The sequence below is a fragment of the Acyrthosiphon pisum genome, chromosome X (assembly GCF_005508785.2).
Source record: "Acyrthosiphon pisum isolate AL4f chromosome X, pea_aphid_22Mar2018_4r6ur, whole genome shotgun sequence".
Lineage (NCBI taxonomy): Eukaryota > Metazoa > Arthropoda > Insecta > Hemiptera > Aphididae > Acyrthosiphon > Acyrthosiphon pisum.
This window is the reverse complement of record NC_042493.1, coordinates 9,850,453-9,866,800: the sequence shown is the minus strand read 5'-3', so window position 1 is coordinate 9,866,800 and position 16,348 is coordinate 9,850,453. Positions and strand designations below refer to the sequence as shown.

Genomic DNA, 16,348 nt, shown 5'->3' with positions numbered 1-16,348 from the left:
TAAAAAAAATTCGGGGAGGGGCATGTGCCCCAGTGCCCACCCTCTGGCTACGGCACTGTAATAAATGAACAATATATTTATATGGATAAGTATATTTATTTTATATATTTGTGTATGTAATAATACGTATGTAATACAACATATTAAATCTAAAAATATAGTAATCTTCACATACAATAATAATATATTAATATTACCAATTAACTTTTTTTTGAGTTACAAATAAATATTATTTTTGAGTTAAAATTATCTTATATAACACTATTGTATTCAGAAATCAGAATACCAACAAACAAATTACTTTTAAATTAAAATTTTGATTTTTACAAGTTAAACTGTCAATGTAATATCTTTGAGATACATCTACATTCTACATAATACATTGGTCCAAATTAACAAATTCAAAATACAGTTGACCTATTACAGGTGTCTGAAAAAGTATTACCTGTAAGTACACATTATGATCAAAAGTCCAATAAACGATAACACACAATATTGTTACCAAAAACTAACTAGTTTAACAAGGAAGCATAGACAGAGTCTTAATATTGATAACTTCATCACAAAAATAAAAATAATTATAATTATATAATAATAAAAAGAGATTTTACAATCAGATCTATCGTATTTTGTTTTGGTTTACAAATAAAATAGTCAACAAGAAGAAAATGTCGATTATTGCTCATTTTATAGGGAATAATATAATATAATTAGTATAATTCATAAATGTACATCATACTATTTTATAAATATTAATTTATTTTGAAAATGTATGTATAAGCAAGATTTTTTGGATATACACGAATAAACTAAAAAAAACAATTAGTTTTAAATTAAACTACTTTGCTTATTCATGGTTAGTTAGAAGATATGTTTCTACTGACTAATGCTGAGTAATAAAATGCCTTCTTTGTCAGAGAGAAATATTTGTTAAAATTAAAACAATATTATATAGTTTTATATAATACATTTATATAAATACTAAAAATCATTCTTATTACATTGGTTTTTTTTAAAAAATGTTTAATCTTAAAATGGTAGATGATACAGTAAAACTACTAGCAGACAGTTTTATTTAATAACATAATAATTACTAATAGTTTTTATAATTTCGCATTAAGGCAAAATCAAATGATATTTAAAAGCTGAAGTTAATTTAAAGTGTTAATTATTTTATCAAAATAATTAATGTAAACTAAAATAATGAAGAAAAACATAGTCCACAAAAAAGATGTTGATATTATAATACTCTAGTTTAAATAAAAAAAAAAATATAAATGGAAACATAAAAAAAAAAAAAGCTGATAATTAACAATCTGATGACAACGTGGAATGTTGGGTAGAGCTTTTTGTATCTGGTATATATCACATACATATTTACCTGAAAAAGTTAATAATTTTAAATTAGTGTAACAAATTTAAAAAAAAAATTATGTGATTATTTTTGAGTAAAAAATATCAGTATCAATGACAACTTTTAGTAAAAGAAAAAAACCCGGCCAAGTGCAAGTCGGACTCGCGCATGAAGGGTTCCGTACCATCATCAGCTATAAACATGCCGGCAACACTGCTTATATTACATATTCCAGAACTTTTAGTATTTGTTGTTATAGTGGCAACAGAAATACATAAACTGTGAAAATTTCAACTTTCTAACTTTCATGGTTCATGAGATACAGCCTGGTGACAGACGGACGGACGGATAGACAGCGGAGCCTTAGTAATAGGGTCCCGTTTTACTGTACGGAACACTAAAAAGAAATTAAACTAATAGTTACAGGTGCTTACAATGCAATATGTGCACATGTAAGATAAAGTATAAGGAACTCAGTAAAAAAAAAAAAAAAAAGTTAGCAAATATTTAAATCAATATTTATTCTGATAGATACTTTAATTAATATACATGTATAATATTAAAAAGTTTCATGAGATAATTTATTCAATGACGATATAATATTTATCATGTAAATAGAATAATTAATAATGAAAATTTACCAGCAACGAAACATCTTTTGATTAATAACACTCTATAACCACTACTTGCTAGCTCAAATTCTAGTCCAAATAATGTAGTACTGTTGAATTGAGTTACTATAGTTGATATTGGGCATAAGCTGTCAACCTCAAATCTTTCAGAATATTGAGCGAGTTCTGCAAACTTACTGCTTTTGTATCTGATGCTTTACATTTAAAACAATCTATAAAATTATTGATTTAACAAAATTGTGGTAGATCAAAATTACCATTGGGCAGTCGGCAGACTGCATATTACGTATTGCTGAATTCAAATTAGCAGAAACAGTAACATTCAGTAAAGGTAAATGAACACTCATGGAGTGACTATTAAACTTCTAGCCAATTTTAAAGTCCGTATAAGTATTGTTGCATTTTTAAAGTGAAACTAATTGGAGCGAACATGAAGCGGATGCAGTATTGAGCAATTTCACCTAAAACATACAACAAAAAATTAGAAAATTATCATGACATTATTATAACTAACTTTATATTTAAGAATGTACGATGCAACAGGATTTTGCTCAAATAGTTTACGTAATAACAAAGTTAGAGCAGGCATATTGAACTCATAAACAGTTAAATCAGTAGATGTAAATAAATTATCGCTGAAAAAAAAAAAATATATTAAAAACATTTTTATTTTTTATATTTAATGCCACAATTTTTCCTTACGTTAAGACTAATTGTTAGTTCGGAAGAATATTTTCCACTAATGTAGATAATGTGTTTCTTCAATCAAAATGTTAATTTTGTTCGATTCAGATTATTTGCTAAAATATTTGGAATACCTGCAGGAAATAATACCATCACATCTCCAAACATTTTTACTTGACATCTAAAGTAACATTTAATAATAATCTAATTCACACATCTTAAAAACCATGGTATTATTTTAAAAACACGATGTACCCAAACATTGTATTCATTTTTAGTGATGACTGAAAAAAATTGTACCCAATAGTGTGTCTCCCAATTTCCATGCTAAAATATTGTTTTATGCCCAAATATGTTACAGCCATTATTTTTACAAATCATCAGTTGAAAATTGCCGAAGAGGTTAAATAGAGCATTTAATTGTTTTACATTGACAACATTTTTTTCTTTTGGCATCCCCCCCCAAATTCCATAATCATGGATTACGTTGAATTTAATTTTCTGGTAATTATTGTACAATAAACGATGCAGCTAAGGTGAAAGTAATATTATCATGGTTCACACCTCAGTTGCAAAACCACACAAAAAAAGAAGATACCTACTCAATCCTGTAATGATTTACTTAGAAAGAATGTTTATAAAGATATTAGGTTACAATTCTATATCTGTTTAAATATGTTTTATTAAATAAATAATTAACAGTATTGAGTACGTGATATTCTTGGTTTACTTAACACAATACAATATGTATGATATAACACAACTTTATAACGATAAAAGATTTTTATTTTTATTTAATATTTTTTTTTTTTTTTAATGAAACGTTATAGATGGTTTTTGATGTTTCAAAACATTTATAACAATACGTTGAATCATTTAATCCTTTGAAATATGCATAGATTATTTCATGAAAAGCAACAGCCAGTGGAATAGAATCACATAATCCAATAGTTAATAGAGATGAATCTCTAGATTCTAAGACTCCAGAAGATCGAAAATCAAGACTTGGCACACTGTCTGTTCTTCAATACTTATTGGAGAAAGTTGATTACGGGGTCCATTGTTCTGTGAACCAAACATTTATTTTAACCGATTAGAAATGTATCATTTTTATACAATATATACATTTAAAGAACATTAAAAATATTTATCAAGTATAGTAGCTTTATAAATATTTAAATCCTTACTCTTTTTCTAAAAATATTGAAAGTGTTATATTTAAATGTAAAAACATTTTTCATAGACAATTAACTGTAGTTATATATTTTTAATTGTGCATACTAAATACAATAAATATCTCCACCATATGCTGTTTCTGGCCTTCAAACAAACATAATATGATAGAAACAGGTGCAAGCAACTGTGGATAGGTCTAAAAAAAAATTGACATACCCAATAAACTTCTAGTGAGACTAATTATTTAGATGTTTAATGAACAAACCTACTGTAAAATATGTTTTTAGGAGAATTATCCACATTATTTAAATGTAAAACTAGCCTGTGTTGGTCCCAGTGTCCCAGTCCTAGTTTAAACTAACCCTAGAAGAAGTGGTTAGATACATACCAGACCTCAACGAAATGGAATTAATATGACCCTATACTTTAATCGCTTATGCAGATGATATAATTCTACTAGGGGAATCCTGAGGAAAGTGCAAGAAAGCTAATATTATCCATAAGCAATATGGTACTAGGTACTACATGTTAACAAAAACAAGACAAAATTAATAATGATTAGAAACACAACGATGAACGGTACTCTCTGCACCAAAGCGTTTACATTCGAGCTAGTAGAGGACTTCAAGTACTGGGAGTTAACATTAATGAAAAAAATTATATTTGCGAATGATATCAAGATGAGAAAGAAATGCAAATGAAGAATGAGATGCAAACAGATGTTACTTCACGATGAAAGAGAAGTCTTCTTCAAGTTACTATCTAAAATTATAAAAAAGTACAAAGGAGAGCTTTTACTGTATGTAAATGAAGTCTATAGTGACGTACACATGAGAGACATGATCTAGCACTAAAGGAAATTAAAACAAATTACAGAAATTTTGAGGGGAAAATACCGAAAAAAAATGGTTAGGTATACAATATTGATTTAAAAAGATTTCAAAGAAGAACCAATGAAAGTCTGCAGCCATTGTATAAGCCAAGTCAACAACATTTCTTAGGGCGTGTATTGCAATAGTTGAACTCCAGTGAAATAGCTTGTGGGAAGCGGTGATGGTCCTAAATAGAATGTTATAACTTTTAAGCCTTTAGGTTAAAATTTTAAAGTAAATCTTAGTAAAATGTCGAATATTCATCACATTAATGTTATTTAAATAATTTTATAATTACCTCATGCCGTGAAGGATCAGGAATAAAAATATAACACACCGGAGGACTGGTTGATGAAGGTCCTTGTTTTGGAGTGGACTATTGAGCATCTCCAACATAAAAAAAAAACAAGTCACCTAGATCAAAACAATTTTAAATTTTATTACAATATAATTTTTTTTTAATTATTTTAACTATTTTAATTTATTATTATAATTTTAAGAAAAATTTGACAAATTTTTTGTCTAGTGACCTTTAAAGTATGTGTTCCTCATGGTAATAATTATGTTTTCAACAGTAGCTCTAAATTCATCAACACTTGCACTGATTGGGCCTACCCCATTGCTTAATGGTTTTATCTCATGTAGTCTTGTATCTCTCTCTTCATCTATAAAGTCATTCATAATAAATGCACTTGGTTTTGAATTATAATAAGTAAAAATTAAAAACCTGAATCAGAAGAGGAAGCAAATGTTTCTTCTTTATCAAGAGTCCATTGTCCTGATGGCTGAATACAATATCCTTCATCATCAATTTCTGGAGCATTATTTTTTGGCTCTTCTTCTTTTTCTTCATTACAATTCATAGCATAATTTAGTATATAATAACATTCATGTTGTATCACAATTTTCATTTATATGTCGGATTTTTTTTTCGGATTTATATTTCATTGATTAAACCTAAAAATACATTCTTTGATTATGGAATAACAAATACTATAGTAAAAAATATAATTAACAATATTATTGGTCTTATTCAATATATATTCAATCAAATAATCTCAACTGGTGTTTACCCAAACTCATTTAAAAAATGCATTGTAATACCTCCATACAATTCTGGCGATACTCAATATTGTGGGAATTATAGACATATTTCGCTATCATTAATACTATCTAAAATTTTTGAAAAATGCCTAAAGTCCAAAATATTAGATTTTTTAAATAGACATACATTTTTCTCTACTAATCAATTAGTGGATTGATTTATTTTAACATTTGCGATTTTATTTTTAAATAATATGAACGGTAGTTAAGAATTAAATTGTTTTTTAAAAACATCTTCCACAATTTATTTCTTCAATTAAATTATTTTTTCTTAATAAATGTAACATTTCTCCCATATTACTTACTCGATTATCTCTTCTTATGAGTTTTTGTTTCAGTGTTTTCTTTTCTCAGTGTAATTGCCTTAATCAACTCTTCACCAGTTAGTTTTGTTTCAACAAAACATACTTTTTGTGCCATCTGAAACATGTACATTTGTACCTATAATTAAAATGAATACCTATTACAATAAATAAAATTATAATAATGAAATAATCAACCACAATTAACATTAATACTAACTTTTGATATACCTATTAATAATTTTTGACATCACTTATACCGGAGTAATTAAAAGCACTGCAAAAATTAACCATTGTTAAATAATTGTATCTACCTATAGAACATAAATTATAACACAAACACAATTCAACTTTCAAGCAGAAAATAAAAAAAATCTGAAATTATATAAATTATAATTATGTCCGTGAATTATTATTTATCAATTTTCAATTATTCAAGAATTCCGAGTCGAAATGCCCAAAATGGATATTATGAAATGTTCGATTTACCAATTACCTACCATTGTATAGCGCACGCCGACACCGCAGAAAGTTCCGAGTTCTGTACTTTATTTATCTAAGATTCTGTAATTGACAGTTGTTATCATTCATCAATAAGTGATAACAGTTGTTCATGGATTATGTAATCCAAAAGGAAATCATCAAGTCGGTGGTCAGCTGATTGTTTTTTGAGACCTTAGCACGTAAGTTGGTTACACACATTTACTTCGCCAATTCCCATGGTCTATTCCTCATTTATGTTCGGAAGTACCAATTGTATAAAATATGTATAGGTAATCATATACAAACATAGATTTATACAACAACTAGATAGCCGTCTTCTTCTTGTCATCGAAGTCGGCCGTCATTTACAAAGCAGGCAATATTTACAGAATAATATTATCACAGTATAGGTAAATATATATGTATATAAATCAATGTAAAATAAATGTAAACATTGCCTGCTTTATAAATGGCGGCCGATTTCAACATTGGTCACAACTGTAGTATACATACGGCTATCTAGTTGTTGTATATATCTATGTATACAAATGAATACCTACAGAGACTAGGTATATGACAGTGAGACGTTCATAGTAGATAGTAGTAACTATAGTAAGCTACGTATAAAGGATTTGATTTCGGCGGGAAGGGGGGTGGGTTTGTAGTAATCCTGAGTCGGGATTCCTGACAGTTTAATTATTGTTAATAATAATAATAATTCTACCCACGTAGATTTTAGTTTCGTGAGGAGGGGGGGGGGGGGGTAACCTCCGTCTTAAAAGACCGTGTCTAGAAAATTTAACAAAAGTTAAATTAACGAAGCGTTATAAAATCGGGCTTCGTGGAATCGGTCAGAAAAAAAAGTTGTAGTCATAATAAACTAACCAGAAAAACATATTTAGGTTAAAAAAAAGAGTGTAAGACTGAGAATCTAAAACATAACGCAGTTGTACGGAATGGAAACATAATAATATTACACTGTTATCAAAATATTAGGTATTAATACGACATATTATCGTAATACAACTATTGTGTTCCCGAGCGGCGTCATTCGTGTGGTTGTGTGCAGTGAATTCGTTCGCGTCAGCAATACTGGGTCACTGGGACAACTGACAGAGGAGAGCGACGCCCCTCATGGTCCAGTGTTCAGGTGGTCTGTCGGTGGGCACTGACATGGCGATCACGAAGTTTGTGGAATGTCCGGTGGTGGACAACGTGCCCCTCCGCTCGGCCGTCTTGTACATCGGACACAGGTATACTGTGCCGGGTGGCGCCACCGACCTCATCGCAGGCAGCAAGTGGATCAACGGCATGGCGCAGAACAGTTGTTTCGGTTTTGATTCTTTCAACACGGCATTCCGGTCGCTCCACCGTGCCCCATCCAAGTACAGACCGTACACGTAAACGCCGTCAACGGGTTCGACGTCCGTCGCCGCGGATTTCTTTAATATCTGCGGCAGTTTAATAATGTGTTTTTATCATTATTCGCTATCCATTTGCATCTATTTTTAATGTAACGTGGTTATTGTGTTGGATCAGCTATTATTCGTGGGAGGAGGGCAGGAGGCAATATGTGGATGCGATTCTCACCCCTCGGAAGTTGAGCATAGGTTTTTTTTCCATAACTATATAATTATATATCTGGCATATTTTCCGTTTACTGAAGACTGTAGCACACAATTGCAAACAGTCTTCATTTCCCCTACTGTACTGATCAACGTTATATATATATATAAAATATGACGCCCAATACAAAATAATATATTATCAATACATTTTGAACTCTGATTTGTCAGATAATCATAGATAAAATAGGCACCTCCTTGATGTATTTTGTAATTATTGTGGCTTTCTTATAACGGTATTTCTACTTTTTCACTGTAATGAATATATTTGTTTCTAATCATAAATTTATTGATAATCTATTTTCCAATAATTTTTTGGTGAACATGTTATTTTTTTTGATAGGTACTAAATGTTTTCAAATTAGCTTATTATTCAGTACAAAATGTTTAATTAAATCTTATAAACATCGTAAGAAAAATAATTTACTTATAAAAATATTTATGGTTTTTAAAAAATAAAATATTACTAGTTAGATATATTATTATTTATAGATTTATAGGTTCCAATTTATTTTTGTTAGTGTGTCCCATACTCCCAGTGGCGTATATATGAATTATATTCACTATGGGCTAATTTATCGTTATCACTAGACAAGTATAGCACGACTAACATAGCCATAATTATACATTTTTAGGGAGCTGGTGGGAGTGATTATAATTATGACATTATATACAGTACAAATAAAAATTGCGCAATTCAATTTTATAATTACTATGTAAAATTAATTTTTTGGTTCTTTTTTTTAAAAATATGGACAGTGTCATTTATATATTTTACTGTTATCTTACTATGAATTTAACATCAAAGTCAATAAGTCATCAAAGCAAGAAATGATAAAATAATATTTTCTTGTTGATTCCTCAAAAACGATTTTAATCAACCGGCTAACTTAATCATGGTGAAAAACTGTAAACAGTGTAAATATACATGCAATGCTTTAATTGAACCTGCAATTTCACTATTGGCCCTGGCCTAGGGGGCCTCCCCCCTATATACGCCACTGCATACTCCCATACATAGCTTTATTTTTTTAAAAGCTCTTCGAATTTACTACACTTATGCAGAAAAAAGACTACACGTTGACAGTTATGACAGTTATGTCACCGTTAGTGACGGTCCGCCTATGGAGTGTGGGGTGACCCAATATACATATTACATATACATACGCTTTAAGCATATATCTATACGCATTCCTTATACACATTACACATTTACACACACAGCGACATATGCAACACATAATATGATATAATATTGAATAGGTACCTACCTCTCTGATCAGACGTTTAGTAAAAACAACACAATCAATAAATTATCAACGGCGCCAGACGACACTCACAGTATAAAATCATGAACGCAGTGTAACTCATATAAAATATTAATATATTAGGTATAGGTACTTCAAGACCTATCCGATCAGACGTTCAGTAAAAAGAACACAATAAATTAAACACAGCGGCATTTTTGTAAAACCGCACAAAATAAAATCATGAACACATTAATACTTTAACGTTACGTTCAATCGATACACATCGACAAGGAAGGGATTACACAAAAATCGTTCTATATAATAAGGATATGACAAAATCGACACAGCTTGCTACATCAGCCAGAGCAGCCTGTCTTCCACACAAGAGGGTCCGATACCAATTTTGTAAAAAATACTTTTGAAAAAGTATTAAGATACTTTATATTAGTATTCGAATAAAAAAGTATTAAAAATACTTTTAAAATACTATTATAAAAATGTATTTTACGAATACTTACAAAGTATTTGAATACAAATACAAGTGTTTTTTTTAAATTGTATGATATATAATATATATGCATATTGTACACCAGTACCTATAGATACGAATACTTTACAAGACGTCAAGACTGTCCGATGCACAACGTTCACGTCAGTAAGCACTTCGACAATATTCTTCGCATTCAAATCGAGTGCGTTTATATATGTAATATGTGTGTATATTGAGTTATTTCAGCATTCGGCATGACTGTCTAAATTAATTATTTATCGAACAAATTCACCCTGTTAATTATTTATTCATCTATCTATTTACTCTTTATAATAATATAAGATTCTGGGACTATCATCGTATCATAGGCCAGTAATAGTATTATAATTACACAGTTATGCAGTTGTCTACTTAAAATATAACTTATAAGTATAATAATAAATGTTCATTAACTTAAATAACATTCGGTTGGCGAATTGACTATATATGTACTGTTGCTACGAATTTAATCTTAATTTTTGAAAATATTACGAATATTAATATATTACGACATAATCTAAATTATGGATAACAAATTCATATGATATTAGTGTTTGAATCACATCAATATCATACATAAAGCTCAGCAGAAAAATATCTCTTATTTCTTTATACTTTGTTAAATATTATACAAATCAAAATACGGAATATATAGGCATATACGCCGCAGTAACTTCGAGCATCGAACTCAACCCCGTTTCATAAAGTATTACTCTATGCCCCGTATCCACGAATACAACTACATACTCAGGCAAATTAATCATAATACTTCATAATATATTTATATATATATATATGTTATTGTAAGATACGAAATATAATAAATTAGTAGAATTATACATACCCTTTCAACTAAATAAAATCACCAATCAACGATAAATCAAACCAGAACGCGTAAATACATAATATGCACATCTATAATATACTATAATATCTTATTACGTAAACAAATATTAATAATTTAATATACCGTTTAACACGTGTACTACTATAGTAGCAGGGTTCGTTGTGGCACCTCACTCTTAGAAAGACCATATTTAAATCGGTCATCGACCTCCCTGTTCATATACCTAATATTATTACGTATAGATTTTCACTTTATCTCCCTACCCTTTTCTCTTTCTATAATAATTGTTACTTTCGCCATTTTCATTTTAGTATTTGTAATCTACTACAATTATCTAGAATGTAATGTAGAATAATAAGATGACATACTTTATAATCAAATGTTAGTAAATACAATAATATTATTACGTATAGATTTTCACTTTATCTCCCTACCCTTTTCTCTTTCTATAATAATTGTTACTTTCGCCATTTTCATTTTAGTATTTGTAATCTACTACAATTATCTAGAATGTAATGTAGAATAATAAGATGACATACTTTATAATCAAATGTTAGTAAATCAATCGGTATCTTATACTTTCTGGCAAAGTTCTGTTGCGTTCCAGTCAAAAAAGCTTGCGTGAAATAAAATCCAGACAACCAGAACAATTTTGGAGCATCGTTATCGTACCATTTCTAAATATTACAATGAATAATTTATTATTACCAATATGAACAAGTAATAACTATAATGTGTTATTTATTATTCATATTTTAAAATTGTTTCATGTACTATTCTTTAGATAGGGGCTGTAAATTAAGTATTAGAAATTTAAACACAGAACTTATAAATTATAATAGGTACGTAAAAGCCTGAGTGATTAGGTATGTACCTAATACCTATTCTATTCAGATTTTATGAAATATAAGTCGTGCAGAGATAAATTAATAATTGTTACCGTTATTGGTTTAAAGTTATACCCCATGTGTAGGTTTAATTATATTAAATTATAATATTTTAAAATTTTCTAACGTAGATTATTGTTATTAGACATAAGTAATATTTTAGATTGGTCGGAGATATTTTTCTTTGTTTTAAATTTACTATTTTACATAATTGGTTGACGACTGATTTATTGATAAGATTATAAGAAATCAGATTTATATGATATGAAAGTTAATAATCTAACTTGCAAAAACGCCATTCTCTGTAAGAAATCTTTCACATAACTCCCCAGTGGTTTTAAGGACGGATAGGAATTTCTTGCCCAAGCTGTCGGAATTTTTCCATTTATGATACTCTGACAAAGTTCTTCCAGTTCATTAGATATTAATATTAGACCTAATAACAAAATTACACACACATAATTATTCATGTAGTTTAGGGTCAAAACGTTGATTGTATTTTGTGTTGTTTCAAAAACTAATTTTTTATGCGTATAGTGTGTTCACAGCATTATTGATACAAGCAGATAAGATTATTATATTTTATCTTGTTTAATAAAGAAGACTACGTAGGTATATAAACATTATGGTTTAGTGAATGTCATAAGTCATGATCAACAGATCATTAGAATATACAATAACAATTTAATATTTAAATATTTTCAGTAGGTACCAATAATTTGTTATACACTTTTATTTAATCACGCCATGACATACCTTTGATAGCTTTTTGGACATTAATTAGACTTGATGTTATTACGTTCAAAAGATTATTGAACCGTCCCATTTCTTGAACCAAAACTGTGTTCATAGACTGATTGTATGTAGTAGGGTATTTTTCTAATGCAAGAACTGTGTCAAAAGGAAGCGGAAGTTTATTTAGAACATCTACAGCAAATATAATGATAAGTTCTTCGGACGATACCCCTTTTCCTTCCTTTGAACTTTCCATATTCTATATTTTATATGCGTTTAACAAATATAATAAACTATAATAGTATAATCATTATCGTGTATAATAATAAATGATTAAATATATGAGAAATGTATACGTCATTATCTTCATAACAATATTCTGAATCAGAATCAGAGTAATATAGAATATTAAAATAAATTTATAGATTTAACAATTGAAAAACCCAATAGGTAATCATAACTGCAAATAATATTAAAGGATTAGGTATAGGTTAGTAAATAGTTTTATTTTTCTTACAAAAATATATATCATTAAAATGTTATAACTTATAATTTATCAGTAAATACAATTAAAGAATAAAATTGTTATGACTGAGATAATGCTTGATATATTTATTTGCACCACTTTGAATATGTGTTATAAACTATAGTTTATTATACTATTATGTAACTATCTACTTATTTAAAATAACACAAAGATAAAAATAAAACAACAATTTTTAACCTATACCTATCACTATGTACAATTTCAAATTGAAGTATATTAATACCAATTTATTAACAACCCGTTATTATGACGGTTTGAAAAATATTTTTCTGATAATTTTTTATGGTATGATCAATTTTCAATCAGTGCCGCAATAACCGGGTGTGTTGCGTGTGTCAAACACACGGGCCCAGGGCCCCAACCCCATAATGGGGGGGGGGGGGGCAATGATACAAATTTAAAAATATATAGAAAAAAAAATATAACCATTTTGTTATAATAATAATTATTAATGATTGAACAAAATTGAACAATAGATTTTGTTTTGTACACAACATTATCATACATCAACGTTTCTTTTGTGGCCCGTATAACCGAGATTAATAATAATTTGGTTGCAATTGATTGAAGTGCGTCATGCGAAGGAACGCTCAATTTGACCAATTTAGTGTAAGTGTGTTTACGCGTTTCGTTAACCTTATTTTGTATGAGTGAAAACTCAAAATTCCAAAGTATATTTTCACATTTGGAAAAATTAATTGTACAATACACAATAGGTTAATTTTTCAATTCTCAAGAGTGAGGGGGGACCATTCATTTTATTTACACACGGGCCCAAATTGGTGTAGTTGCGACACTGTATTCAATGTTCGTGAATTACAACATTATGGATACTATTGGTGTACTATGTACCTACAATGTACATACCTGAGTATTGAGCACAGAACTAAGAAGAATGTCAGATTCTTGTTGTTCTTTAATGAGATCTGCATTCTCGTTCATACCAAATATGCTAGGTCGAGTGATTGAAGGTAGCTCTTGAATATAATCCACAAATTGATCGTATTGTTTCCAATTTGGGCAATAGTAAGTTCCTAATTACGTATGATAATGAGTTGAACGAGACACGTGAAATATATCTATTACCCATTATTCTTAAATTTACCAGATTTATCAAATCTATAATTTTTATATTTGACAATTTCTTGCGTATAGAATTTGTTTAGAAACGTAATTAGACACCTTCGATCCCAGTCGTCGGTTACACGGCCACCGTAGTTGCATTCACCAGTCAAATAACGCAAAGCTTCAAATTGAATCTTTGAATACTCATTCAGAAAGTTTTGTAACTGAACGACGCTAATTCTGAGGTCAGTCTCGTTGAATTCGTATGGCCGATTCCATCCGATTGGACCAAAATGACGCCGTTCTTGTATCAGAGCATGGAAGAAACAAAGCCCAAAAAGCATCTTTTTGAAATGACTGCCTTGTTTACAGCCTTCAAAGAATTCTTCGTTTACAATCGGATCACTTGTAAACGATCTACACCGAAAGGTAGATAGTCAATTATGATGTTTCTTAAATCAATATAATAAAATATAAGTACCTGTAAAGGTTGGCTCGAAGTCCTTTTGGTGGTTCATTTGTAATTTTTATACTATTTTGTAAAATCGATACAGGAAAGTACTCCACGGGATATGACGTCAACCAAAGTCTAAACTCGGGATGAGTGTGCTCAGCATTGAAGCTTTCGCATATCTAGTAAAATAGACAACTGCTAAAACTTATCCATTCAAATATATTTCATCTTTTATTTTATTTGAAAAGTTAACAAATTCTAATTCAAGATGATAAGTTTCCGATGTTTTATTTATCAAACCATTGATTGCTGGTAGTATCGATGCTTTTTTAGGCTTTTGAATTAAACTGATGTTAGGGTCTCTCACGATACGATCATTAATTCGAGAATAGGTCTTTAATATAAATTTAAACCTAACTACTCCATTTTACTATCTAAGACTTAATTGTTTCTTTCAAAAATGAGATTTAAGTGAGGATGCTATAGAGGGGGGGGGGGAGGTAACTAGTCGCTTCGCACTTCATCGCCTGGGTAATCTGGTTAAATTAATATTAGTTATATAATAATTTCCAATACATATATTTGAATTTTGAACATACTTTATTAATAAATAAATAATAATATGTATAATTTAAAACTAAAATAGTTTTCTAAAAACATGGTGAATTATTTTTATTTTTATTGAACTTATAGTTACGGTATGAACTACTTCTGGGAAACCTTGTATTAAATTTTTAATCCGAGCTAAAAAATTAATTATTGTATATATTTTTAGAATTACGAAATTATTTATACGATTTAGTGATTTTGACAAATTTTGTCAAAGTTTGAACTTTAATAATGCTTATAAAAAAATCGTGCTTATGTATTTTTGATTTTTTTTTAATAGGTATAATAACAATGTATGAGAAAACTTGTTTTGAATTTCCAAGCTTATTAAGAATAAACCGACCAAAAGTTTGTATTATTAATATTTATAAGGAAAAACGAAAAAAAATCTTCATATGGCTCAAAAAAAATTCAATATATTTTTAAAATATTATGTTGTATAGAAAATGGTAGTATAAAAAATTGATACAAAGTTCAAATATTTAATCATATTTGGTATTGTGTTACACAAAAAAAACAAAAATCTATTTTGTTAAAAATTGAAGCGTTTTATTTTTACAGTAAAAAGGTGTGACAGGCAGAAAAAAACACACACAGAATTGTAAAATAAACACATTCATTACTGATTACTCTACTTAGAATCTAAAATTATAAAATGAAAAAAGCAACTTATATAATAATATTTCATAAAATAATAAATAACTGCTCAAAAGTAATCTTTTTATATTTATAGGTATCGATCTTAATAATGAACTATATATAAAGTATAAATTGAAGTAGTAACTAGTACTTAAGTAAAAACAGTGAATTGTTATTTTTTCAATATGTATTTTGCTTTTTAAATAATTAAATTCAATGAAAATAATAGTCGATCATAGACTATAGTTATATTTGATTAAATAAGTTAAAACAATTACCATTTCAAGTTGTGACATCCAACTTTTAGCTAAATGACAATTTTGTAACAATACCCAGTTACCCATTCTTGTAGCTTCAGTGATAAGTCTTGAGGCGATAGGCCCTTGTCCTTGACCTAATGATAACGCCGATAAACGGGTAGAAAATCCCTAAGTGAAAAGAAAGAAAACTATAGTAAATTGTATCAAGCTTATAAAATATGTATTATATTATTATGTATAGAAAAATACTAGTTTTTCTTGAAAATTTTAACAACATTGCAGTTGGGTCTGCTC

General features: G+C 28.8%; 1 protein-coding gene and 2 long non-coding RNA genes across 4 annotated transcripts in view; all 3 read right to left on the bottom strand.

Annotated features, from left to right (window-relative positions):
• Positions 1 to 230: 230 nt before the first annotated feature.
• Positions 231 to 3,734, bottom strand: LOC103307824. Its single transcript, XR_510263.3, has 4 exons — positions 2,689 to 3,734; positions 2,244 to 2,621; positions 1,996 to 2,180; positions 231 to 1,381 (listed from the first exon to the last, which is right to left on the bottom strand). It is a non-coding gene; the product is annotated as an uncharacterized LOC103307824 (long non-coding RNA).
• Positions 3,735 to 5,650: 1,916 nt separating this feature from the next.
• LOC115033418 lies at positions 5,651 to 6,782 on the bottom strand. 2 transcript variants are annotated; one of them, XR_003838762.1, is made up of 4 exons: positions 6,625 to 6,782; positions 6,345 to 6,401; positions 6,128 to 6,263; positions 5,651 to 5,675 (listed from the first exon to the last, which is right to left on the bottom strand). It is a non-coding gene; the product is annotated as an uncharacterized LOC115033418 (long non-coding RNA). The 2 variants fall into 2 exon arrangements; XR_003838763.1 differs by having other exon boundaries at positions 6,128 to 6,242; positions 6,625 to 6,780.
• A 484-nt stretch (positions 6,783 to 7,266) lies between these two features.
• The window catches only part of LOC100163278 (dynein heavy chain 7, axonemal), a 29,846-nt gene continuing 20,764 nt past the window's right edge, over positions 7,267 to 16,348 (bottom strand). The window contains 9 exon segments of the mRNA XM_029485925.1: positions 7,267 to 8,058; positions 11,398 to 11,535; positions 12,030 to 12,181; positions 12,502 to 12,739; positions 13,895 to 14,061; positions 14,133 to 14,509; positions 14,574 to 14,725; positions 16,073 to 16,242; positions 16,304 to 16,348. Coding sequence (XP_029341785.1) covers positions 7,705 to 8,058; positions 11,398 to 11,535; positions 12,030 to 12,181; positions 12,502 to 12,739; positions 13,895 to 14,061; positions 14,133 to 14,509; positions 14,574 to 14,725; positions 16,073 to 16,242; positions 16,304 to 16,348 — 1,793 coding nt within the window. The 3' untranslated portion in view covers positions 7,267 to 7,704.